General features: G+C 34.6%; 1 protein-coding gene across 3 annotated transcripts in view; it reads left to right on the top strand.

Annotated features, from left to right (window-relative positions):
• The window catches only part of LOC145663032 (transmembrane protein 135-like), a 67,180-nt gene that overhangs the window by 18,395 nt on the left and 22,286 nt on the right, over positions 1–26,499 (top strand). For all 3 annotated transcript variants that reach the window (XR_014127140.1, XM_081729170.1, XM_081729171.1), the window contains exons 7-8: positions 2,830–2,970; positions 17,389–17,555. Coding sequence is in view for 2 of the 3 variants with exons in the window: in XM_081729170.1 (XP_081585296.1) it covers positions 2,830–2,970; positions 17,389–17,555 (308 nt within the window). In the remaining variant the exon portion in view is untranslated. The remainder of the gene's footprint in view (positions 1–2,829; positions 2,971–17,388; positions 17,556–26,499) is intronic.

Genomic DNA, 26,499 nt, shown 5'->3' with positions numbered 1-26,499 from the left:
ATTAGTTTTTTCATAAAAACGGCCAGTGGATTGTTAAATACAGGACAGTAATCAGGTATTTACAAGCCGAAATTAAGCTCACGGATAACTCGATGCAAATTGTTGTTTAAAGAAAGCTAAAACTACAATAAGAGGTATAAAAGTAAGGATCTGGTGGTGCAGCAATAAAACTGGTGCTGAGGATGTTCCCTGCGAGGAAAGAAATATATAAATAAGGTAACAAACATGGATGCACAAAGTAAGTCACTTTTTCTATGAATATGTGCACTATAGTTTTCATTAGTAGATACTTGAACTTAGTTAACATTTTAACAAATTAACAAAACATCTATTGTATTGTTTTCAACTGAACAAGGTGTTGAAATTTAATAGTTACGAATGGTTTTCGTCATTATTTTATGCTATATTAATTCATATTTTATCTATTTTTTATTGCGTATTGTTTTCCTGTGTATGCTAATCATTTCATTATTTCGAATTTTTAGTACAACAAATGAAAATTTCGTCTTTTAGCGTATATGTGATATTCAAAATATGCCAATGTGGGCTCTGATGTAGTAATGGTAAAAGAAATCGCTGAAGATGAAATTATGATAAACATATGAGTGATATAAATCCTTGTGATGATAAGGTGGAAGAGACCTGGAGCCTCAAAGTGATCGGTAGAGTTTGACTCTTGAGTAAGCAACAAACATGATATGTTGTCTTCAGGATTTTCTTCTTTCACGAAGTGATGTGCCTAAATCTGTCTGAAGTTTATGTTCGGTGGTTGAAGACTATCTTGAATGTGTGTATTATTGGTACTCAAAGATTGCTTTTGGACTTCATTATTCCACCAAATGTTTCAAAATAATTTAGTTTATCTGGCTGAAAGACACATTTAGGAGGCATGATTCTTCAAAAGATATTATTGTGTCGTTCATCTGGCTGGACTAAGAAGAACCCTATAATACATCAATTAAACTATGCTGTATTACTCTAACGACACGCAACATAACAACCATAGTAATGCATCCGATAATGAGCAGATACTAAGTACCTCACTAACAGAAAATAATCCTTTAAAGTTGTAGGTTTTTGTATAATCATCTCATATGGTCTATGGAGCTGTCATTTTCTTTAGCGAGTCGAGTCTAGGCCCTATGACTTGGTCGGAAGAAATTAAAATGTTGTAAAATACTAAAATATATAAGCATACTTAAAAATAACAAAGATATCTTACCTTCACATCCTTGTATTAATCATAACACAAACAATTTTAAAACATCAAAAATTCCTTCGTATGTGTGTAGCTGCTAAGCTTATGACATGATGAAGGGATTTTTCAATCTGGAAAGCCCGTAACTCGGATTTATATTACTCCATACTTCTAAATAATGTAGGACGAGGAAGTTCAAATGTTCCTTGAAAAACCGTTACTAGACCGAAGAATGTTTAATTACAGTTTACGAGGGGGGATCCAAAAGAAACCGGATTGAAAGAGCGCTGCCATTCCTAGGCGTAGTAGAGAGTTCTGCTAGGTGGGTCTAGTAGAGACTTTCCCAGATCAGTTGGCCAAGCGGCGTCTGCGTAGGAGGTTAACGTTTGATCGTATTATTGTTTTTCTCAACTGTTCTCGTTTGCCGCCTTCGAAATCGTTATGGCAGATTCAAAGGAACAAGGAGTGTGTTTGGTTCCTACTTGGAAAATCGGAAACGAAAACTTACCAAGTGCTTCAACAGGCTTTCAAGAAGGATACTATGAACCGCACACAATTTTTTGAGTTGTTTGGGCGCTTTAAGTGTGGTGAGATGAGTGTTGAAGATCATGCTCGTTCTGGGTGCTCTTCATCATTTCGAAATGACGAAAACATCGAACAAATCTGCCTCAAAATCAGCGAGGATCATCGTTTCATGATCGATGATATTTCAAAACAGGCAAGAGTGAGTTAGAGCTCGTGCCAGCGTGAGGTTTTGCAAATAAGACATGTTGCCACTAAGTTTGTTTCTTGCCTGCTCACACAGGATCAAATCATTCGTCTGAATTTGAGCCAGGACTTGAAAAGTCAGATTGAAAGTGATCCAAACTTATTGACCAACATGATGACATTTTCCGAGAATTAAACAAAATCTAAAAGGAAAATGTTTTGATGGTGTAGAGGCTGTAAAAAGAACTTCGCAGAGCGCATTGGACGATATAAATGTTCCAGAGGTGCTTCAAACAGTGGGAAAGAAGATGGGAGAAATGAATCGCATTTAATGGGGAGTACTTTGAAGGAGACTGAAAGAATTTTGTAAAAAATGTAATAAATTATTTTTTAAGAACGAAAGTCCGGTTTCTTTTGGGTCCTCCTTCGTAGTATTCTGGAAATATGCTCCAGTTTTACTTGTGATTACTAAATATGTAAAATGTAAAATATTCAGACATCTTGAATATTTAACTGATATAGATATGAAAATCTTAACCCTAACACTAACAATCAGTAGTTTTAAGCGCCATAGTACAGACTGAAGAAGAGGGCAATGATGCCACGAAAATATTTGCATTATAATTAACACAAGAATATCTTTGTCTTTTCAAATATTAAAAATGCATCTTGTAGCATCCATCAATAAATATAAGAATGAGCTTACACACTCGATCTTTTAAAAGGAATATTCTTCACTTCCTTCATACATTCTGTTTTCCTTCTTTTCTTCTTTTAGTTAATTAATTTGTTAGGTGCATGGTTTTAAGTTCTCACCCACATTAACAATTCACGATGCTTCAACATGAGTGAGCGGAGCCTAGCCGACTGGATGTAAATCCCCAATTATTTTGGGGAATTAACTATTGTTTTTCTCATTGTAGTTGGTATGCTGTATGCTAAGAAGAGCATTTGGTATTGATTCCCAATACTACGCGATTCCTGCTGGTCTTCTAGCGGGTGTTACTTTTGCCTTTCATCCAAACACAACCATTGCCTTATACATGATGTGGAAAACGCTACAGGTAAGTTAGTTTCAGATTCATAAAAGGAAAATGGTTACACTTGTACACAATATATTTAATTTGTTAATTAATTTCGATATTATAAATGCATAATTGAGGCGGTATATGGAAAAAGGGCATATACGCAAAAATACCATTTCGAGAAAATCGCTACCAAAGTTTTCATTGTTGAATACGTAAATGCATGGTGCTTATTTCACTGGGTACCTATGATAAAAATAAACTTTGGAATTTAATGTATGGAATTATAGACATTTATACTTGCTGTGTTGAAAAAATATTTCAGAATGATGTAATCAAAAAATACCTTATATGCCCTTTTTCCATAGATACAAATGTAATAACCAAATTACTTACATTATACAATGTTTATTATCAAATTTGCATACAATAAACATGGCATCAAATTGCAAATGCTTCCAGAAGGTGAAGTCTAACGATCAAATAATTTTTCCAGCCACTCTTTGTCTTCGTGCTTCAGAAATCTGTATAGAGCTCTTACATCTTCGGTTTTTATCCGGTTGAGCTCTGGATACGGTATGCTTTCAAGCTCAAGATGTATACGGTCTCGCAGTGTCCTCTGATTCCAAAAAATGGATGGCTTATACACAGGGAGGTAATTTTCGGAACAAAGCAGAGAGCCAGATTGGTTCACCTTTATCATGACATATTTCATAATCGTAAATGTGTGGCGGTTGGAGACAGGTTTGGATAGGAACAAATGGTTTAATCCGTTCTCCCATTCTTTCAATAGATCTCTATCCATTAGAACTTGAAACGGACTGGGGTTGCGTCTGCAGCAGACCATCGCAGTAAGATATGGTTTTGCTGTTCCTATGACTTCCTTTTTGCTGATGTGCTTCCTAACAAGTCCAAAATTGCGATCGCATTGTGAAAATGAGTGTCCACGTACTGGAAATACTTGTACTATTTCAAGATCATAGGTCTTGGCAAACCACGCTAAGAATTTGAGAATGGTGAGGTTCCGATTTTGGCCTCCAGCTGCATCACAAAACAATACAATCGTCTTGACATTGGAGTATTCTTGAAGTTTCTTCACTAAACAATCATACAAAAAAGAAGCCACTGAATTAGCATTCTTCTTACCATCAGTTTCCATGAAAACAATAACAGTACGATGTATCATCATTGAAAACATGCACATTGAAACAATAGAGCCACAGTAGTCGTTTGTAAAACTGTGTGTTTACGTTTAGGCGTGGAACAGGAAAATTTTGAGCATAATCAAATTCCATCACTAAATAAGACATATCCTGTTTTGCCTTCTGCACATAATGATTCCTTATTTCTTTTCGTCTTGCTGCCTTGCGTTTATGAAGTGCATATCATAATGCACATTCAGCACGGGGATTGTCTTTCAACGTCAGTTCACATGCAGCACTGTAATCACAAGTGTCGGTTTTGGGTCTAACAAAGGCATATGAAAATTCAGTGGAAAAGTAGCGGAAATATGTTTTGTAATTCATACGCAGATTAGTGCCAGTTTTCTCTTTGTAATACTCGCGGAAAAGCTCATGAAGTTTCTTTATCGATAGATTAGGATTCTCAAAGTATTTTAGATTAGTCTTATGCGAGCAATAATGACTGCAGTCACTGGGTATAGTATTTAAATGTTCTGCCATTAGCTCCAACACATTGTTTTGAAGTTTGTGAGGCCTATTCGCGTGAGACCCCTTTACTTCCCTGAAGTCTGCATTTGCCAGTAGTTTACTTTGAATAACACGCAGCCGCTTCACGGACATTAGTAACAACTTTAGTATGAACTGCTGACATACCGGCATTTTTCTTCCGTTAACACACAACGAATACGACCAAGTGTGCAAACGTTCCTTCTTGGGATTCACAATTCTCTTTCCAGGCGACGTTTTGTTTCATTCCATACAGATAGCTAAAAGTGAATCGTGGCATAATTTCTCCTGTTGATTGTAAAATCCTGCAAATATTTCGCTTTGTGTATCCACAGAAAACTGTTCCCAACATGATTTAAGACAACAGTTAGAACAGTACCTGAAATTTTTGCTGCTGATACGTTTCCCTCCGCCATTGACATACTCTTTGCCTCGAAGATGCTTACGCTTAATATCTTCTTTCTTCTTGTTTCTTCGCTAAATATATATTTTCTTATCCTTCTTTTTGCTTTCCGCAATACTAGAATCATTGCTGTTACTGGCGTTCATGTTTAGGTTTAAGATATATCCACCACGAAACACAATGGGCTGAAGTACGAATCTACTACCGCCAAAATACAGCTCTGCACACAACACAAAAACAGGAGTACCAACCTCAATTTTTTAAATATCTTGATGAAAATTTCACCACATATTCTTGAAAGACTGGAGAATTCGATAAAATGATCTCCGGAAAAAGGGCATATAGCAATATATGCCCTTTTTCCATATACCGCCTCAATTGTACTCAAAAAACAGACCTGTCAGTTGTTTTTAATAGTTGTGTATTTACTTACATTATGAAGCTTTATGTGAAATTTTTAAAAGTGATATATAAAATCCTCTGTTAATAAAAATAATTCCACATATTGACACAGAGCTCCCTCGTGGCTATATGATGAGTGAATGCTCCTTCTTAGACCCGGGTTCGATTTCCTGTGGGAATTCATGTGAGCTGGATTGTATGTTGAGTTGTAAGTTCACGACTTATTCAGTCATGGATTTGAAAATGGGCAAACTCTAAACCTACCAACCATACAATGAAATACTTAACTATTTGCTTTGTATAGAATAATATCCTATTTGAACAACTTTGTACACAAGGATTAGAATTCGGTCGTACTTCATGCTATCTTAAGGTAACCAGATTCCAATTTTAGCCGGGACAGCCTTTTTTCCAACCGTTATTCCGTTTTTTTTTTTTTCTTTTTTCTGATTCTCAAACGGGATCCATAAATAGTCATTTTTCAGCAATATGAACAAAGTGTCTCATAATTGTTATTCAAAATATAAGTCATAAGAGCAAATTCTACACTCGTTAAAATGACTGTATATAAAGCTAATTTTGCTAGCAACGCTTATTGGTAACGTCTTGGGCCGTGCCTGAAACCGGCAATTGTTGGGTATTACTTAAGCAATGCTATGTTATCATATTTACTTGTGTATTTTGTAAATTGAAAACACTACTGGTGCTCAAAATGCAATTCACTCCCCAGTCAAGATTCATATACATCCCGTTTTTGCAGGTTAAAATTCTGTGTCACCTTATGCTATCTTGATCAAACTTTATTTATTAAACTACCAAACATTTATCAAATGCTAGGGTAATATTATCTCACGTTACCTAGAACATAATTGAGAGAGAAAGGTTTTATGTATTGTAAATTATATAAGTTTACGAAAACTCTGTTGCAAATAATAGTCTGCAAACCTGTATATCGTAATCACTTTGTGTGTAGGGGGTAAACGAATACATAACGAAGACATAGTTTCTAGAACAGAAGTCCTGAAAATTATTTGTAGGTGTGCACTTTATGCACAGCCTAAGATCTAATAAAGAAATACTGTGTTGAAAATTGAAAATTTGTGATACGTCGCAAAATATAAGATAGGTACAGGTAAATGAGAAACAGAAAAATTATATTACTAATATGGTCTGAAAGGATACTGGAAGCATTGTATATCGTCGAAAGATCAAAAGAGATCATGACTAAACATAAGGAACACGCTTCCTATATTATACTACATTTTGCTTCCACTTCGTTTTATAATTTTGTTTTTATTTCTTTATTTCATCATCCGTCAAGTACTAGTGTTTGAGATCTTATGTACGATATAAACCTCACGTTCCAAATACTATAATAATACATACAAACATTTTTATATATCTGATAACTTTCTGATTTACATACCTCTTAACACTAGAAGGACCAAGCCGTCATTTTGACGGCATCACGTGAAACAATTTTCTATATCTTATATATTTCTTTTAGTTATGCAACCATACTTTAGGACTTTTATTATTTTAAAGAGAGGTTTGATGTAACATATAAACATTGTGTGTCTATTTTAAATAAATGCGTATTTTTGTTGTATAACCCTAGAAGGACCAAACCGTCAATTTGACGGCCTCATTTAAAAATCTAAATTTTGTTGTTGATGTGGACTGTTTTATAGGTTGCACGCTATATGGTAATAATAAATGTAATATTTCTGTTAGAATCAATAAATTTTGAAATATTTTACCTTATTTTTCCAACGAGTTTGCTATTTGATATATGTTTTATTTCTGCTTTTCATTGCTGAAAAGGTAAAATATTTGGTTTTTCTTTGATTGATTTCTTCTTGAATTATGTTCGTATCTTGTTGGTAACATTGTTCTCTGTAGAAATAAAGGTTTTCTTGAAGGTACATATGAATAATTACAAAAGCAACATGATAAGTGCTTTCTAAGATTTGAGTGAAAATGAATTTCGCTTTGAAGAACAACAGGGAGACTGCTTCGATGAAGACAACAGTATTAGCGAGAATGCAGTGTCTGAAGCTACTTTTTCGAATAAGAGGAAGGAAACAGATACAGAAGTTTCCAAAAGTAATCAATCAAATGTCTTTATAGCAGGCCATGGGACACGTTGGAGTAAAATGGACAGACAGAACAATGCTGGGTGTACTGCCTTACACGACGTCCTTCGCGAGAAACCTGTTCGTTATATTATGCGTTCCATCATATTGAAGATGGTGATTTTAGTAGTGCTTTTCGTTTGTTCATAGACGAGACAATGTTGAGAAACATTCTGAAATGCACCGTTATTGAAGCTCAGACAGCGTCAAGATTCTCTTTGGCCACTGTCAATTGCAGAACACTTTCATTTTTAGCAATATTGATATTTCGTGTAGCTTCAGATATACCTGTAAAGGAACTATAGAACGTAAGCTGTGGACCAGTGTTTTACAGAAAGATATTTCTTGAAATAATGAAGTATCTTCGATTTGATAAAAAGTGCCCTAGCTCTTCATGGCTGAAAGCAAACAAGCTTGCCTTCTATCATCTGTGTAGAACTTATTCATTGAGAATTGTATCAGGCACTATAAAACCCACGACAATGTTCGTGTGGATGAACAGTTATTCTCTAGTAAGATGACATGCAAATACATATAATATATGACAAACAAGCCTGACAAATTTGGATTCAAATGTGGCTGCTTGCAGTTGTAAAGTCACGGTATCAACTAAAAGGTATTCTCTACCTGGGAAACGACTAAGAACGACGTCTGGACTTACAGTTAGGCGAATATATTGTTCTGAAGACGATGGATTCCTTTCTCAACAGAGGACTGAATGTTACATGCAATAAATTTCTTACAAGTTAAAAATTAGCCGAATCTTTGAAAAAGAAACAGTTGACCTTGATTGGTGCGTCCAAATAGAAAAGAACTTCCCAAAATGTGCTTGAATCAGAAAGAAAAGAATATGTTTACTACGAACGTTTATGGATATCAATCAGAAAATCCACTCACAGTACACAAGTGTAAACGCGAGAAAAGTGTTTCCGTCTTGAGTTCAGTGCATACAAGTTGAAACAAAAATGTATTGAAAATGTAAATTTTCCTTCATGTAATAAAAAGTTTGAAATAAATATAATGATTTTGGTATATTATACACTGGGTCTCTGCTAAAGAAAAATAGCCCAGCCAATGTCTACAGGGCAGGTAATGTGATCACGTGATTAGTAAAAAAAAGATTTCATACGTAGGAATGTACGTATTATTCCTTTATTTTAATTTTTCATGTCACTGTCCTGTGAAAAAACTTCCGATATTAATATTATATTTAATGTATTGACGGGATTTAGTGGATCACCCTGTATGATATCATGAGAAAAACTTACATAAAACACAAGCTAGTCGATTAAACTTATGAAATTAAAGCCAAAATAAGAGAAATTTAAAGAAAAATGATATATATCTCGTGCAATTAAATAGCCGTCAAAATGACGGCTCGGTACTTCTAGGGAGGTAAAAATTTTGGTCCTTCTAGTGTTAAATACCCCTAACTCCTCACTAATAAACACAACTCCAGCAATATATTGTAGTCATGCTTAAGGTTTATACTATAAATTTTAATTGAGGTGCATTGTAAGAGGTTTTTAATGACGTAAATATTGTTTTTTATAAATAACGCAAGTAAAAGGCTAATAGTCACTAGTCACTGCAAGAAATAAACCACATCACTAGGAAGTACTTTCGAAGAACATCGTCTTCATCTTCAGCCTAGGCACACTTCGAAAAGGATTTAAACCATAGGAAAGAAATTATAGATAGTTGAAAATGCTTAAAAAGAATTTTAAAAATATGCGAAGCAAAAATCTTCTTGTCACTAGAAATAAACATATGTTAATAGTAATTCACTTGTTACTCTTCACTGTTGTTTACTGTTTTTCTTTTTTCATTACTTTCCAGATGGCGCAAATGAATAGTAAAATTACTGCTCCAAATGGTATTTATGTCACCTTTATCTGAATTGAGTGCTGGTTTCTCCTTATGAATGTAATAAGCTTATTTAGTTTTCCGTTCAGTTGCTTTTTTTGCCTTTTTCGATCAAACATAAATTAGCAATGTTGTGGTTATTTTCTTTGAGATGTGATGCCAATCCAGATAACTGTTGTAAGCTACTAGATTTGGATATGCGAATGTGCTCAACGATTCTGGTACAAATATTTCTTTTTGTTTGGCCTATTTATATTTGGCCACATTAAAATTAAATTGATACTTTGTTGGGAATCAGTAAAAAATGATTTAAAATTTGTAATACATTTTTCTATAGATTTAGGAAGAACTTCGGAGTCCTTGATGTTATATTTATGCATTACCTTCTTAATTTTTGCTGAAATCATGGGACCAGAGGAACACCAATCCATTTGTCCTCTTCGGCGTTTGTTGTTGGCCGATGGTGGGTGCCGTCGATCTTCCGTTGTACCTGTTTGCACCACTTCAGTAATATCGGGTTAAGTGCCAATGTAACCAAGGCCAAACAAAAAGAAATATTTGTACAAGAATGGCTAAGCACATTCGCACATCCAAATCTCGTAGCTTACAACAGTTATCTGGATTGGCATCACATCTCAAAGAAAATAACCACAACATTGCTAATTTATGTTTGATAAAAAAAAAAAAAAAAAAAAAAAAAACACTGAATGGAAAATTAAAGAAGCTTATTACATTCATAAGGAGAAACCGGCACTTGATTCAGATAAAGGTGACATAAATACCATACAATTTGGAGCAGTGTTTTTACTACTCATTTCCGCCGTTTGGAAAGAAATGAAAAAAAGAAAAGCAGTAAACAACAGTGAACATGACAAGTGAATTACTATTAACATATGTCTATTTCTAGTGACAAGAAGATTTTTGCTTCGCATATTTTTAAAATTATTTTAAAGCATTTTTACCTATTCATAATTTCTTTACTATGGTTTAAATCCTTTCCAAAGTGTGCCTAGGCTGAAGATGAAGACGATGTTCTTCGAAAGTACTTCCTAGTGATGTGGTTCGTCTTTTGCGGTGACTATTAGCCTTTTACTTACGTTATTTCTAATATTATCACCGCTCGCAATACAGTGATAATTGTTTTCTATACTTTCGATAGAAGAGTTACATGATATTAATTAGATTTTTTTTAAGCACATACGTATGTTTTTTTTTTTTTTTTTTTTTGTTTTTTTTTTTCAAGTTATTGTCCTACAACACAGTTACGTGGAGCGCAATTTTAGTACAAGTATTTAATTTTGTGAAGATTTATAGAGAGGTTTGTTGTTTGATGAAATGGTTACTTTTTTGAACTTTAATAGATATTGATTATGATGTTTGGAGTTCGAAGACAAGATGTGATTTTAGTTTTAGAATTACATTGAGACAGTTAACGATATAATATTTGGTAACACACCATTTTATTTTGGAAGTAATTGAGGTTTTATATTATTACTTTTGTTGAGGTTGTTCCCGTACTTATGATATAGAACTACACCATTGAAAGAGTGACTTAGAAAATTGAGTTTATGTACACGATGGAATTTGGTTTAGATGATGAAATCTGTCAACGTAAGATTTACATAATGAGGAAGTTCATTGTGTAAGTCAAACTGTCTTCAGCACATAAAACGAATTCGCAGACAAAATTACATAATTTTTTTTTTAACATTTTATAGTAGATTTTTGACCTGAAATTATGTAAAGGAATTTTTTCTTGTTTTGTTTATCTTCTTTGACAATTAATATTAAATTTAAAATTAAAGTACAACAAAAATAAAAAGTTTATAATTTGTCAATTACTATATGATTTGAATTTATAGTTCATTTCTGTAAAAATAATAAGTTAGGTAATTATGAGTGTTCCGCTTTGCATTACAGTGTTTTGGGCAGATCCGTGAGAACTTGTTTGTTTCTTGCTCGCACAATTACTGATACCTTTCAGAAACCAAAACGAACTTGTGAATGCATTTTTGTACCTACATAAGCAGCAACACAACAATAAACCAAGATCTAAATTGAACTACTTTCGGCAGATAACAGGGCGCAAAATTTCAGTAAGGCGCACTCGCCAATCCGAAAATGATGGTTGCCAGTATCTCTCAAGGACAAATTATGAGAGCCCCCCCCCCCTCCCCGCCACGGCCTTTGGTTTGACAAAGAAAGAAATTAAATTATTGACATCGTGACGTGATTGGTTGATATATTCTAAGCACTGGGCTGTCTCCCCAGCTGTTCTAGCTTTAAACAGCGGGGGAAACGATCACTTGCGTTGATGCACCAGAAGGCAAACCATTTCGATTAAGGGTGGGAAATAGTTCAGTGCAATTAGACGAAAAAAGGGCAAAACCCGGACATACAAAAAAACAAGCCGAAACTTTTTCTAAAATGATCATGATACTCTATTCAGTAACTCAGAGAAAGTCCCAAAAAATCCCGCGTCGGGTTTGATCACTATGGCCGCCATATTGGATAGCCTATTTCAATGCCAAAAGTTTTTGTGGAGACCTAGCATTCACCTTAACCGACTATAATACAGGTTATAAACACAGCAGAGATATAAACCATACCTCGTTGAAAAGATATTTAATTAGTTGTTCTTATTGTGTAAAAATTGAAGAAATTTACATTTTCCTCAAAGAGAAATTCTACAAAATTTCTCAGAACAGAAGTAAAAAAATAATTTTTTTAAAATTTTTTATTACAACTTTAAAGGGAGAAGAAACAAAAATACAATCCGAAACCTTTTCTAAAACGATCATGGTACTCTATTCAGTAACTCAGAGAAAATCCAAAAAATCCCGCGTCAGGTTTAGTCACTACGGCCGCCATGTCGGGTAACCTATTTCCAATGCAAAAAGTTTTCATGGAAATCATAGCAATCACTTTAACTGACTATAATACAGGTTGTAGATATAACAGAGAACCATACCTCGTTGAAAAGATATTTAATTAGTTATTCTTATTGTGTGAAAATTGAAAAAAATCTACATTTTCCCGAAAGGTAAAAAAGGGAAATTCTACAAAATTTCTCAGAACAGAAGTGAAAAATTGAGTTTTAAAGTTTTATTACAACATTAGAGGGAGAAGAAACAAAAATACAATCCGAAACCTTTTCTAAAATTATCATGGTACTCTATTCAGTAACACAAAGAAAATCCCAAAAAATCCTGCGTCGGGTTTAGTCACTATGTCCGCCATATTGGGTAGCCTATTTCCAATGCCAAATATTTTCGTGGAAACCATAGCATTCACTTTAACTGACTATACTACAGGTTGTAAACGCAACAAAGACATAAACCATACCTCGTTAAAAAGACAATTAATTAGATTTTCTTATTGTGTGGAAATTGAGGAAATTTACATTTTCCCGAAAGGAAAAAAGGGAAATTCTACTTGGATCTTTATTACAACATTGTAGGGAGAAGAAACAAAAACACAAGCCGAAACCTTTTCTAAGATGATCATGATACTCTATCCAGTATCTCAGAGAAAGTTCAAAAAATCCCGCGTCAGGTTTAGTCACTACGGCCGCCATATTGAGTAGCCTATTTCCAATGCAAAAAGTTTTTGTGGAAACCATAGCAATCACTTTAACTGACAATAATACAGGTTGCAGACTTAGCAGAGAACCATACCTCGTTGAAAAGATAATTAGTTGTTCTTATTGTGTATAAATTGAAGAAATTTACATTTTCCCGAAATGTAAAAAGGGAAATTCTACAAAATTTCTCAGAATAGAAGTGCAAAATTGAGTTTTTGGATTTTTATTACAATATTGTAGGGAGAAGAAACATAAAATATGTGCAAAATTATTTGCTACACCCTTCTTAGTAAAACATTAAAAATACATAATATTAATATCTTCTAAAAGCTGAGATTTTGAAGATTGATATAATGCATTAAATTCCCCCTTGATCCATATTGTAAGATTTTCACTTTTGCATCCACAAGTATTGAGTGAAGTTATCAGTGGGTAGGTATTTGCTAAGGCTTCAATAACCTCTGCAAACCTGATTATTGGCTTCTTTGCAGAAAGGAAGAACGGAAAATTTCCGATAAACTGAGGGAAATTTTAATATATGTTCATCCACTTAGTCATTATCATCCTATGGAAGGCAGTGGCAAACCACGATGGGTTTACTTTGCCGTAAGACCTTCGGGTCAAAGACCTGCATTCAAGCAGAACACTACATTATCATCATCATCAATTCAGCTAATTATCCTCTAAAACTAGAATCTATTTTACTAAAACAAGAATTCCCGAAGTTTATAAAACAAAGCTACTTCACAATTAGACAAAGTGAGAAGTTTTGGTGCGGAATTTGGAGTGACCTGACAATTGAACAGGCTTTGATGAGAGCTGTGAAAAGCAGTGGTAGCCTCACTCGGGGACCAGGAATTTTGCTTCGACTATTGCTACATGGATTCATTCGAAGCCTGCATATTCAAGAATAGTGGAAGTTGTGGAGAAATCCACGGATGTTATCTCCGCCTCTTCCGAACAACACATTGACTTGCGCGAGTCTCGTCAAACTCGTGACGCCGGAGATATCTCTGTTTCATCAACTGGCTCCGAGAACATAAACCATTCAAGAGATCATCCCAACTTACATTAAAATTTACTGATTTGCTAGCTGATGAAAATGTAAATTGTGATTAAGCATTAGAAATTAGACTTGCTGTGATGAAGGTTGAGGGAAGGCAATTCAGTGAAATTCATCTGAAACGCAAGTCAAGTGTGAAGTCTTTGGGCAGCTTAACAAGATCAGTAACTGTGCGTAATGAAGCAATCTGTGTAAACCCAAACTAGCTTTAGCACTGCATGATATGCACAGTTAACTCTGAAAAAGTAGTCTGAGATATTCAAATATGAACTAACTGCGATCCTCCCTCCTTACTTGATGAAGGAGGTCTAATGAGGAGATACCTAAAATAATCGACAATATCCGTTTTGTCCTTAACTTCGACCCAGAAAACAACAAATAGTGCCTTAAAACAGGTTGTAGCCTACATAGTTGATGGTGGGCATCTCTTGCATCGTGTTGTATGGCACTGTCCAGCCACTTTCAAAGAAATATGTCAGCAATATACTTCATACGTTGTTACACATTACGGAAAAACTCGTCGTTTTTGATGGAAATAACGAAGGTATAAGGACAAAAGATGAGGAGCATCTGCGACGTGCAGGAAAGACTTGCCACGTAGACATAGAATTAGGAGATAATATTACTGTTATTGTAGGGCAGACTGAATTTCTCGTAAATCACAGCAACAAAATGAGATTCAGTCATCTTTTGAGTAAGCATCTCCAGGAAGAATAAAAGGTACTCCAGGCTAAGGCAGATGTTGATATGCTGATTGAAACCACAGAGGCCAAGATAGACAAGATTCAACATATTGAAACTATTCAAGATGATATAGGTAATATGAAGGACTTTCTTCTAATTGTATACGGCTTCACAGGATGCGATTCAGTTTCGTCAATTTATCGAAAAGGCAAAATCTCTGCTTACAAAAAGTTAGAGTAAGAAGGAATCGAGAGAGAAATTAAGTATTTTCAGTAATTCTTGAGTGTTAGCTGAAGCTGTGGCTTAAGCTGGTGAATCTTTCTTTCGTCAGTGTATGCGTCAAAAGATATTGGGAACTTGGACATTTTATGTTACCAACTATATAAGACAATTGCCAAACAGCCTATAAATTTGCAGTTTAACTTAGCTGTATTTCCTCCTGCAAATGGAGTCACTCGTGAGCATTCACTCCGAGTCTTTTATCAAGTGCAGCAATGGCGTGGTGTTAACATGGATACTTTACGCTAGGGTTTGAAGATAGTCAGTAGCTATCTACGTGCTATACCAGCTTCGAAGTCGGCTGCTCCTGAAGACCTACTACATCTTATCTTTTGTTCCTGCACCGACGACTGTGAAGGAAGTTCTGTGTGTCGGAGAGGCATGTTAAAATGCTCAACCATGTGTATGTACTGCGTGTGGCATGGATGTACCAACATGAACATAGAAGATGAATGGAAGTGGATGAAGATTTGCTAGTTCCCGAAAAGGATATCGAAGAAGAGACATTCCAAGATGCCAAACATTCTCGTCTGGAATAGATTCAAGTAAAAGTAAGTTACTTTCAAATCAAAATTTGAAATCTTTACATAATAAAGAAATTAGTTTTATCGCTTTTTCCTAGCTCAAACATTACGAATTTTTATACGTTACTAAACATGATTTTTTTAAACAATTTTGTATACATGTCAAATTCCTCCGACTAATCTGGATTGCTAAGAATAGAGCATTTTTTTTTTTAATCCCTCAAATTTTGGTATTTTCCCCTTTTTTCCTTCCCAAAAAACAGTCAACATCGGGGTTTGTAAGAGATATTGAAGCCTTTTCAAATGCCTATTCAGTGATAAATTAACTCAAAACTTGTGGATGCACAGGTAAGTTTTACAATATTTGGACGAGATAGAATTTAACGCATTACTTAATCTAAGTTTAAAATCCCAGCTTTAGAAGGTGTTAATATTGCGTATTTTTAACGTTTTACTGAGAATGGTTTAGCCAACAATTTGCACATATTTTATATTTCTTTTCCTTACAATATTGTAATAAGGATCAGAAAACAAAATTTTTAACTTCTGTTCTGTGTAAGTTTGTAGAATTTCCCTTTTTCCCTCTCGGGAAAGTATAAATTTCCTCACTTTTCACACAATAACAACAACTAGTTTAATTTCTCTTCATTGAGGTATAGTTTATATCTCTGCTGTGTGTACAACCTGTACTTTAGTCAGTTAAAGTGAATGCTATGGTTTCCACGAAAACTTTTGGCGTTGGAAATGGGCTACCCAACATGGCGGACATAATGACTAAACCCGACGCGGGATTTTTCGGGACTTTCTCTGAGTTACTGAGTAGAGAATCATGATCATTTTAGAAAAGTTTTCGGCTTGTGTTTTTTGTTTCTTCTCAATACAATGTTGTAATAAAAATTCAAAAACTCAATTTTTCACTTCTGTTCTGAGAAATTTTGTAGAATTTCCCTTTTTTAATTTAGGGAAAAAATGTAAATTTTCTTAATTTTCACACAATAAGAACAACTAATTAAATATCTTTTTAGTGAGGTATGGTTCATATCTGTGCTGTGTTTACAACCTGTATTATAATCAGTTAAAGTGAATGCTATGGTTTCCACGAAAACTTTTGGCGTTGGAAATAGACTATCCAATATAGCGGCCGTAGTGACCAAACCCGACGCGGGATTTTTGGGACTTTCTCTGAGTTATTGAATAGAGTATCGTGATCATTTTAGACAAGGTTTCGATGGAATGTCCGGGTTCAATCCTAATTGCACTGCACTAAAAGGATGGGCAAAGTACAACGTTGTGGAGGCTTCGCTTTTCATGTCCGTTGTGAAAACTTCATATTCCGTGTTTTCTCTCACTCAGTGACAATTATTTTCGAGCGAAACAAAAGCTGGGCAGCTCTGTGAGTTTAGACAGAAACCATTTCTACTGAACACTGGCCGCCAGCTCTAAATTTCTAGTCGCCAATGGCGACAGGAAATTTTGCGCCCTGAGATACTATACAAAACTTGTCAGATTAGATAAGATTGTCGGTTAACGCATAATTTTAAAAGTGAGAACTTTCCGGAGAGACTTGTACGTTTTTCGTATTCTGATACTTATTTTCTTTTTGTACGATAAAATGAAAAACGGGGGGGAAAATTCTCCCATTAGCAACGGCAGTTACAGCTCCCATTTCCTTAGTTCGGCATCCCGTGTATGGATAGCCCTCGCACCATCCCACATTTTGACCTGAGTTTTTGTTATTTGCTGTTAGAGATATGTATGATTATACAAGTTAAAACTGCTTTCTAAATAATTCTGTTCATTTTTTTTTTTTTTTTTTTTTAATTCTTCTAGCTTCTGTACAATAAAGGTGTAGAAAAAGGATATTTACCCAAAGTGCCTGGTACAACAATTCTTTTATATTGCACATCTACAGCTCTCTTGTTTCATGCAGCTGTTTTAGAGCCTCAAAATCTTCGCCCATCCTATTGGACTTTCTTATTAAGACTATCCGGAGGACGGTAAGTAAATCTGACATAATGACTTTGATGTCATTTATTTCTAATGCAGACTTTATTTCTTTTTCTAAGCAGTTTTACTTGCAGTTCAAGACAAAATAATAATAATAATAATTATTATTATTAATAATAATAATAATAATAATAATAATAATAATAATTATTATTATTATTATTATTATTATTATTATTATTATTATTATTATTATTATTATTATTATTATTATTATAAAAAGACATAATGAGGCCGGTCGTCAGAATGTGAAGTCAATGAGATTATCAGGTGTGAGTTTAAAGGAAATTTCTTTAAACTCATACCTTTAAAAAAAGTCCTTTGCAACTAGAAGTTCTTTCTCTTGGCAGTTATAATAATAATGATAAAAAAATATGTGGTAGGAAACTTCAGTGAAATAGAATTTTTAGGATGAAATATCACGTATTTGTGATGAGAAATATGATTATGCTCATAATCTCAAAAGTAGTACATAATTGTGGATTTGGCCTTCCCACGTTTTTGCGTGTGACGAATGAAAGGTCGAGTAAATTCGATAGCCAAATTAGACCGTTGTCCAGCCCGCGTCTCGACAACCGACATTTGCTGGCTGCGATACTCTGAAATGAATCATTTCGGAGTACAGAAATGGACAGTGAGACACTGAACTGCATACTGCAGTTAAACAGTTATTTAATTGAATTAAAATTATTATCCACGACTACATGCATTTTATGTAAATGTTACAGTATCCTAAAGGAAAAGTCAGATGGAGAAATGTGGCCCGCAGACCTTTTCGCATACCTTAAGGCAACTGCTAACAACAAAAATGTTGACTACCTCTGCACTAAGCAAGTACCGAATTACCGCCCATTCGGGCAAATGGATCCTTCACCACGAAAACGGGCCGTACCACCGTACGACACCTTGCTTTTGATCCGCGAGTTTTGGCCGGAAAAAATATTCCTGTCTGTCCACATTCGCTTTACAAATAGAACACCATGTGACTTACGCCCCTTCCCCCCCCAAAAAATAAAAAATAAATAAATAAAAATAAAACCATGCTTAAAGGAAAACGTTTTGACATCATTCCTGACATTGAAAGGGCCACGACAGAGCAGCTGAACGCCCTTCCAAAAGAAGTTTTCCAGAAATGCTTCCAGTCATGGATTCAACGTTGGAATAAGTGCATTGCTAGCCAAGAACAGTATTTTGAAGGAGATTAAATCAAATTCCATGTAAACTTATTACTTTGTTTCTAATAAAATTATTCGCCGTATTTTTTGGTCACACCTTGTATGCGCTCTATCTAAATATCCATGTCCTACAATCCTCCAGTACAGGAGAAAAGAATGCTCAATCAGTACATAAAAATGAATCCCTGTAGCCCTTCCTTCATGCATTCGTTTCGCCGGTACAAGAGGATTGTAAAACATGGATGTTTAGAGAGAGCGCATACTAGTTGCTATGTAATTCCTTGAACCCCTTGCAATAGGTGTCATAGTTTTAAAGCTAGGGCGTTTTAAAAGTGATACTTCTCATTTTCGTCGGTTCGTAACTCTGGAAGTGGCGTTTCTCAACCTATGTTTAATAGAACTTCTTTCTTTCATTTGATATAAAGAATCACCTGCTGGAGTTCGGTCATCAAGTTTCTAAACGTAGTGTGTGTGTGTGCGTATTTATATGGAAAGAAAAAACACACTGGCATGTGTATTATTTATTTATATTTATCGTTTTTGCTTGGATAGAATAACAAAGAAATACTTTGCTTAATGTCTCTTATGTTTCATTAGAATGTATTAGTTCTTTTTAGTAGTTCTAGTGTAATTAAAAAGTTGACATCTTGCGTAAACATCCTCATGTTATTTATTTTATTTTATTTTTAACACGAACGGTTTCAGGACTTCTCTGCCACTTCCTCAGTGTGTAGTATACCACTGCGCTGCTAAACTAATGACATGATGAAAGGATTTTTTACTCTTCAGAATCCTGTAACTCGAATAAAATAATAGTAATAAAAATAGAAACTATACCATTGCATTCGCACTTCTAACTTGTAGGATAAGGATAAAATAGATCAAATGATCCTCTAGAAAAGTGTTTAACTAATGTTTGATGTTCTGGAAAGATACAGTAAGTATAACTATGATTACTGTTTGTAATTTTATTCGAGTTAGGGATTTTCAAGTGTGAGAAATCCCTTCATCATAACTTATTTCAGCAACCAGAGAAACAAAAGAGCCTGACAAGCCTTGAAACTGTTTGTGTTAAAATTAACACGAGGATGTTTAGGTGAGATACATTTTATCTGTCTAAATATTGAACATGCATCCTATAGCATTGATCAGCTAAAAGTTTTAAAGTATTTCAAAATACATAAATATTAAAATGAAATATAGGAACCGACTGGCACATTTTTCTTAATGATACGATTAACTTTATAATGTCGATGTGTTTATCCCATTCGAGATCATTTTAAGAACCGCTGCTGCTCTTATCCTTAGTTGCAACAAGTGTGAAGATCATGAATAAGTTGTTTTCATGTTTTTTAGTTCTTAACTAACATTTAATGAAATTTGAATGATGATATCACTCTAAAAACTCTATCCTTGGGACTTACATCTTAAAACAGACTTACAGATGGAGATTGACCATTTAATGAAACTAGATAGTTTGAATGGGTAACCAGTCCCATTATTAATTAATTGATTTTACCAGGTAAAAAGAGATTTACGATTCAATAGACCTGAAACCGACACAAAAGACAAAAAATGGGTAGGATTGCCTATTTTTTCTAGATTGACAACTACATTGAATAAGATCTATACGCAATATGGTTTCCGTACAACATTAACCCCCTTCCCCCCCCAAAAAAAAAACTTAGAACATGGCCCAATTTAAGAGTTATTACATGGATCCCAATGAAAACTCGGGTATTTATGAAATAAAATGCAGTTGCTATGAGAGTTACCTAGGCAAAACCAAAAGAAATCGAAAGGTTCGTATCAAGGAGCATATTAGGGATTCAGAAGCGGAAAGCCCGGTATCAGGTATGTTGAAACATCTAAGAGAAACATAACACAAGGTAGAAGATTCAAAAATGTTATTGTGAGCTAAAAATGAAGTAGGAGACTCGTATTTGAAAATTTATTTATTCATTTAAAAAAGAAAGAAATAAATTCGGACAAGGAGTAGTTATATTATGAATGGGAAGCGGTAACTACAAAATTCTTACAACATTGGCATAACAACGAGAATAATAACATGAACGTGCAACGTTTCACCAAAGAACAAAGAAGCGTACAAATCGATTCCGCCATATTGCAGCTTACATCATCACCATTTTATGTTTACCGGTGTACTTGACAACATGTTTTCCAGCACAGCTCGTCTCTTGGTAAGTCCATTCTATGTTATTCCTTGATGTTTTTAATTTTCTTCTTCCTGTTTTTATTCTCCGTGACCAAGACTTCAGGAGAGAGTCGAAAACTCGGAGGTACAAGTAACATTCAGGAATAACAGAAGTCTGTAGCTAGAATGATAGAATTCCTAAACTTGGTTTTACTTTGCCAATAAAATCCATCTTACTCAGAAAGACAAAAAGAAGAGTCTCGAAGTGATCTCACTGGGATAAACACATTGGTGCTTGATAAATTGATGAAATAACTTATTTTGTATTCCACCAATTCCTCTACAAATGCTAATGTAATCATATACGAAGAGTAAAAGAATGCAGACTAAATCGATATTCGATCCTGGGTCTCTGACTTATTGCGTCAATGCGTTAACCACTACGCTTCCCAATCCGCTTCCTGAACAGCCATACATTTTTCCGTTCTTGATGTCGATGTTCACCACTCAAAATGTAGACACTGGGTTTGTCCAAGTACAAAAGGAATTGTGATTCAGTCCATGTAGTAGGAGTGGCTGAGCACCGACATCAAGACTGAAAGAATGTAGTGGCGTAGTTGTTAACGCATTGGCATGGTAAGCCGGAGATCTGGATTCGAATCTCAGTCTAGTTGTACCTTTTTCGCTCTTTATATATATAACTTCTAGTTGCTTACATGCAATGAAAGCAATATGTGAAATACACATGATTTTACTGAGTACAATTAGATTTAATCGTAATTTATAAATGTCGATGAGCATGTCTTTTCTAAATCACTATTTGTTGTGGTTTAATGCATGGTGCCCAGTCTCTCCTTTTCACAGCAGTTAATCACTTATGCTGATTTTAAAGGGAAACTTTGCGTGTACAGTGTGGCCAAATCGTGTCCTCAGTGTGAGTAATGGCTTTAATTGAAAAATGGGGGAAATAATGCTTTAATTTTGCTTGAGTGGCTTTAGTTTTTTCACCTGTGTGTGATATATAAAACTTTATATTTATTACTGTTATTTATTTATTACTGAATGTGTTCGTTTTATTAACAGCTGAAGAAACATTTGAAATTTTCTTTTTATTATTGTATTTCTTCCTGTTTTTTGTTTTTTTCTCTTAATAGCGGCATTAGTTTTCAGAATAACCTGGAGGTAAACTATTTTAGTAAAGACGGAATTAATGAAATAGGAAACAGCCGATTTTTTTTTAACACACACCAAATCCTCTATAGATATGAATTCTATAAAACACAAAGAGTGAAAAAATGACTGACTCGACCGAGAGGGACCGAGACTCGAAACCGGAACTTTCGGCATATCGTGCCGATGCGTTAACCACCCAGAACAGCCGCTCACTCACTCACTGTCTCGACGTCTGTGCTCTCCACTCGGGCCACGTGGGTTGTACCACAGACCACTGCTGTGCGTGGACAATCCTGTGTCCATATATCGAAGTACCTTATGACGGTTTATGCAGTGGTCTTTGGTACAACCCACGTGGTCCGAGTGGAGAGTGAGAGGGTGAGTGGCTGTTCTGGGAAGCGTACTGGGTGGTTAACGCATCGGCACGGTATGCGGGAGGTCCCGGGTTCGAGTCCTGGTCCAGTCAGTCACTTTTTCACTCTTTGCATGTTATTTTCATCACGTTACAAACGATCAGATATTTGGAAACATTCTATTTACTTCCCTGCAGCAGTATGTGTAAAAATGAATTATGTTAAATGGGTATATGGTATAGAGTCATTATTATACTTTTATTTTCAATTACTTGTTTCAATCTTACATTTTGGTTTTATAATTCATTATCTTCCCATTTTACACATTGATTTCTCTTGTATAAAACGGAATTTATTTATATTTTAAACTACATAAAAACAATAAATAGCTTGTGTATCAACGTATATCGAAGATGTACCATTTTGTATGTGATTTTTTTCCCACTAGACTGTAGACTGATAAGTTTTCTAAGTCCTCAGTATAAGGATGACACGCGTACAGTATTGTATGTATAACACTATTTGGCCTCTTGTAGTGTGTATGTATAAACGATTTTAGTTATACTGCCGATGTGGTCCGTTAAACTTGTAAAGAAATAACTAGAACACGGGTAAGGTTTGGCACATTTTGTTAAGATGAATTAACACTTACCTATTCTTGGAACGAGCAAATAAAAGATGAAGTTAGAAGAAGATGAGATCTTGAGATATAAGAATTCAAACTAGAGTTTTTCCCGATACATACGTTATACAGTCGTACTTAAAAAATACCATTAGTATTTCGTTCTTCAAAACTTCTGCTATCGTTTGTAGAGAGGGCTGAACAAAACTGGCTTTTTTTTTTTTTAAGCGAGCATTTTAATTCCCTTGAAAAGCATACAGAAACTTGTATGAGTTATTGTTTTAAATAATAGGTATTTAAAAAAAGAAAAGAAAAAAAAAGATTGGCTCGCCATCCTCAGGAAATACAATTTCTTTTCCTTAGCTACCTCATAAGTCAAACTTGTTTCAGAAATATACAAAAGTGGGTCTATTTGTAACGGAAATAATCATTACTAAAAATAAATAAAGATTTCATTTTCATGCTGTTCATATGCCATTCATTTATTGCTTATTTAAATATGTATTGGCTTTCATTAAAATAAACGTAACTCTTATAAATGTGATGCATAACAAGTACTTCGTTCATATATTGTGACAGCTGACTTCAGTGTTGTTGCTTGTGTCTTTTCCTCACTCTGTTCTTCTAGAATTACAATTCTAGCAGTGGCTTTGAGCACTATGAATTGTAAATGTTAATAGGTATTAACATTACCATGTTTTTGTGTATTTTTGCAAACTGAAGTTTAGGCACTCGTTTATTAAAAAAAAAAGTCACGGTGGCTCAGTGGTAGAGCGTTCACCTCTGGTGCATGGGGACCTGAGTTCAATCCAATCTCGCGCCAAGTGAACTTGGTGGACAAACACCGTGTGCGTGAGTTTTCTCGGGATTTTCCCGTTTCCTCCCAACTTTCTTCATTCCACCATTTCATTCATTTCTTATCATCACCATCTTCTTTAGCCCAGCCGGCATAACCGTGGGACGTAGAACTTAGATTTCATTAAAAAAAAAAAAAAAAAAGTGAACATTAAATACTGGTTATATGTACTTTGCAGATCGCTTACTGTTCCTCATTGAAAGTTGTAACAAAATTATTTTAAGGGATGTTTTAACAGGAATGATCTGAGATTTTCTGATAATTAAAACCAATAACATAACTAGACTTGCTAAATTCATTTTATACTCATGCATATAATTACCATTGAATTACAGAATATGATAGGACAAATCAAAATTCCATTTTTTTTTTCTTGTAGCAAGCATCATTTCTGGAAGTTTTTTTTCTCCTTTAGTAAAAGAAAGTAAGGTTAAAGTAATGATTTTTTTTAAAAAAAACTATTTATGGAAATATATGTATTTTACTTACATTATAAATGAGTATTTTCTGTACACTTACTGTGCTTTTCATTATGCCTATCAACTTCTATATCTTTCGCCAATGCGAAACAGATGCATGATGTATAAGCTTTCATTAATATTAATGTAACGCTTATAAATGTTTCTACATTGTCTGTATTAGATCATGTCCTGTTCATAAATGCTATGCTGTCATTCCGTTAGAGAAGAATGTAAAGGCTTTCAGTTGAATATCTCCAGCGATTCAGAATACGTTATTTTTTAATGTATTGTGGGTCAGTTGTTGACTTTGAGCAACTCATTTTTACATGAACCTTCGCAAAACTGAGAATTTCGATAATTACATCGCATTTTCTGTATTGTTTGTTAGTAGTTATTCAGTCGGTTCACACCAATTTGACCGAACCGGTTACTAAAATTTCTCAGATTCCCAGAACGATTGTACAGTCTGTCTTTTCTTAGAAATCAAATTAATTCTCTAGAACTATAATTGAGAATCTAGTAAGACATTTTCTTTGCAAGTTGAGCTCCTTCGTGGCTAAGCGGTTAGCATACGCGCCTTTGGCGCGGAAGACCCGGGTTCGATTCCCGGCGGGAGCTCAAGTGGTTCGGAGTCCACGTTAATTAGTAGGTCCACGTCTCATATAGCCTCCGTGCTGAACGGGACGAAAATCAACTCAATTTTCTTGCAAGTTTTTAAAATGATATTTGTATGTCTCGATTCTATGGTGTACGGTTTTTCAAATGTACTTTAAGAAAAAACGAATTAGACTGTGTAAATGTAGCATCACTGTAAAAGGGAAGAAAACACTTCTTTGATACATATTTAAATGCGCACATAAACGTGGTAAGCTTCAAATTTGTTACATGCAAGTCAAGTTTGTTAAGTAAAGTAAAACTGCAAGAGTTTAAAGAAAAATCGATGAATAGATAGTCAATACAATTAAATTTTATATTCCTTATGTAAGCAGTCTTTCCAATCTTCTGCGCAAGTGACATATTTCCATAAATAATTTAAGGGGAGAATAACGTACACCTATGTTCTTGCAAAGCTTCTCGGGATAAGATGTAAAGTTGCTGTAAAGTAGTACCTTTTTTAAATCATGACCGTGAATATTCTCCCTATAGACACGTAGATGGTTTAAACCGTAGCATTTCCTTCGTGGAGAGATATATCCCTTTCAGATACAAAGATACTTCAATTCATAAGGATTACCATATATTTCTGAATCGAAGACGAAACCCTCTTCCCAATATTTCCCATATTTTTTTAACAAAGGATTACAATATACATCACATACTGGGTATATTTTCAGAACTTATTATAAAATTACACTAAAATCAAATCAAATACATATCTCCCGTAGCCTTCTTCACTTGAAGAATTCACTGATTTGCGAACGTTCAAGGTTAAAGTGGTAGGCGAAAATGAGGATGAAGTTATGGGTTAATGGAAGCTCGTGATTCTGTTCATCAAAGAAATATTCCATATTATATATCGTGAAAGCAAAACGACCCGAGGGGCAGCGGTGGCTCAGTGGTAGAGCTTTCACCTATGGTGTATGGGGTCCTTAGTTCGATCCCAGATTGCGCCAAGTGAGTTTTGTGGTGGACGAACACCGTGAGCATGAGTTTTCTCGGGTTTCTTTCGTTTCCTCTCACTTTCTTCATTCCACCATTTCATTCATTTCTTATCATCACCGTCTCCTTTAGCTAACCGGCATAACCGTGGGACGTAAAACTTAAAGATTTTATTTTGCTTCATTTCAAGACAACCTTATATTTTTGGGCACGAAATTGCGGTAGATCATCTCGTGTTGGATTCATAAATACACGGTGTATGTGTTTTTTTTTTTTTTCTTCTTTTGGAACTTCATAATTGACAGATAACAACGTTTGCATATTTATAGAAGACAAGAGATTGCATGTTGAGTAGGTGAACGTATTAGACAGATCTGTAGGAAATGCCTATTTGGTATAGATAAATATGGAAAAGTTAAGGAAAACAGATATGCACGAATCATGAAAAATACAGCTTGATAAAATTGTACCTTGTCTTTTTTAAATGACATTTTTTTATTTCTTTTCCATATTTTATATTTATGATAGCAAATTATAAAG

Source organism: Thermobia domestica, chromosome 10, assembly GCF_964235325.1.
Source record: "Thermobia domestica chromosome 10, izTheDome1.hap1.1, whole genome shotgun sequence".
Classification (NCBI taxonomy): domain Eukaryota; kingdom Metazoa; phylum Arthropoda; class Insecta; order Zygentoma; family Lepismatidae; genus Thermobia; species Thermobia domestica.
The sequence above is the reverse complement of the archived record's forward strand: the minus strand, read 5'-3'. Positions and strand labels throughout refer to the sequence as shown.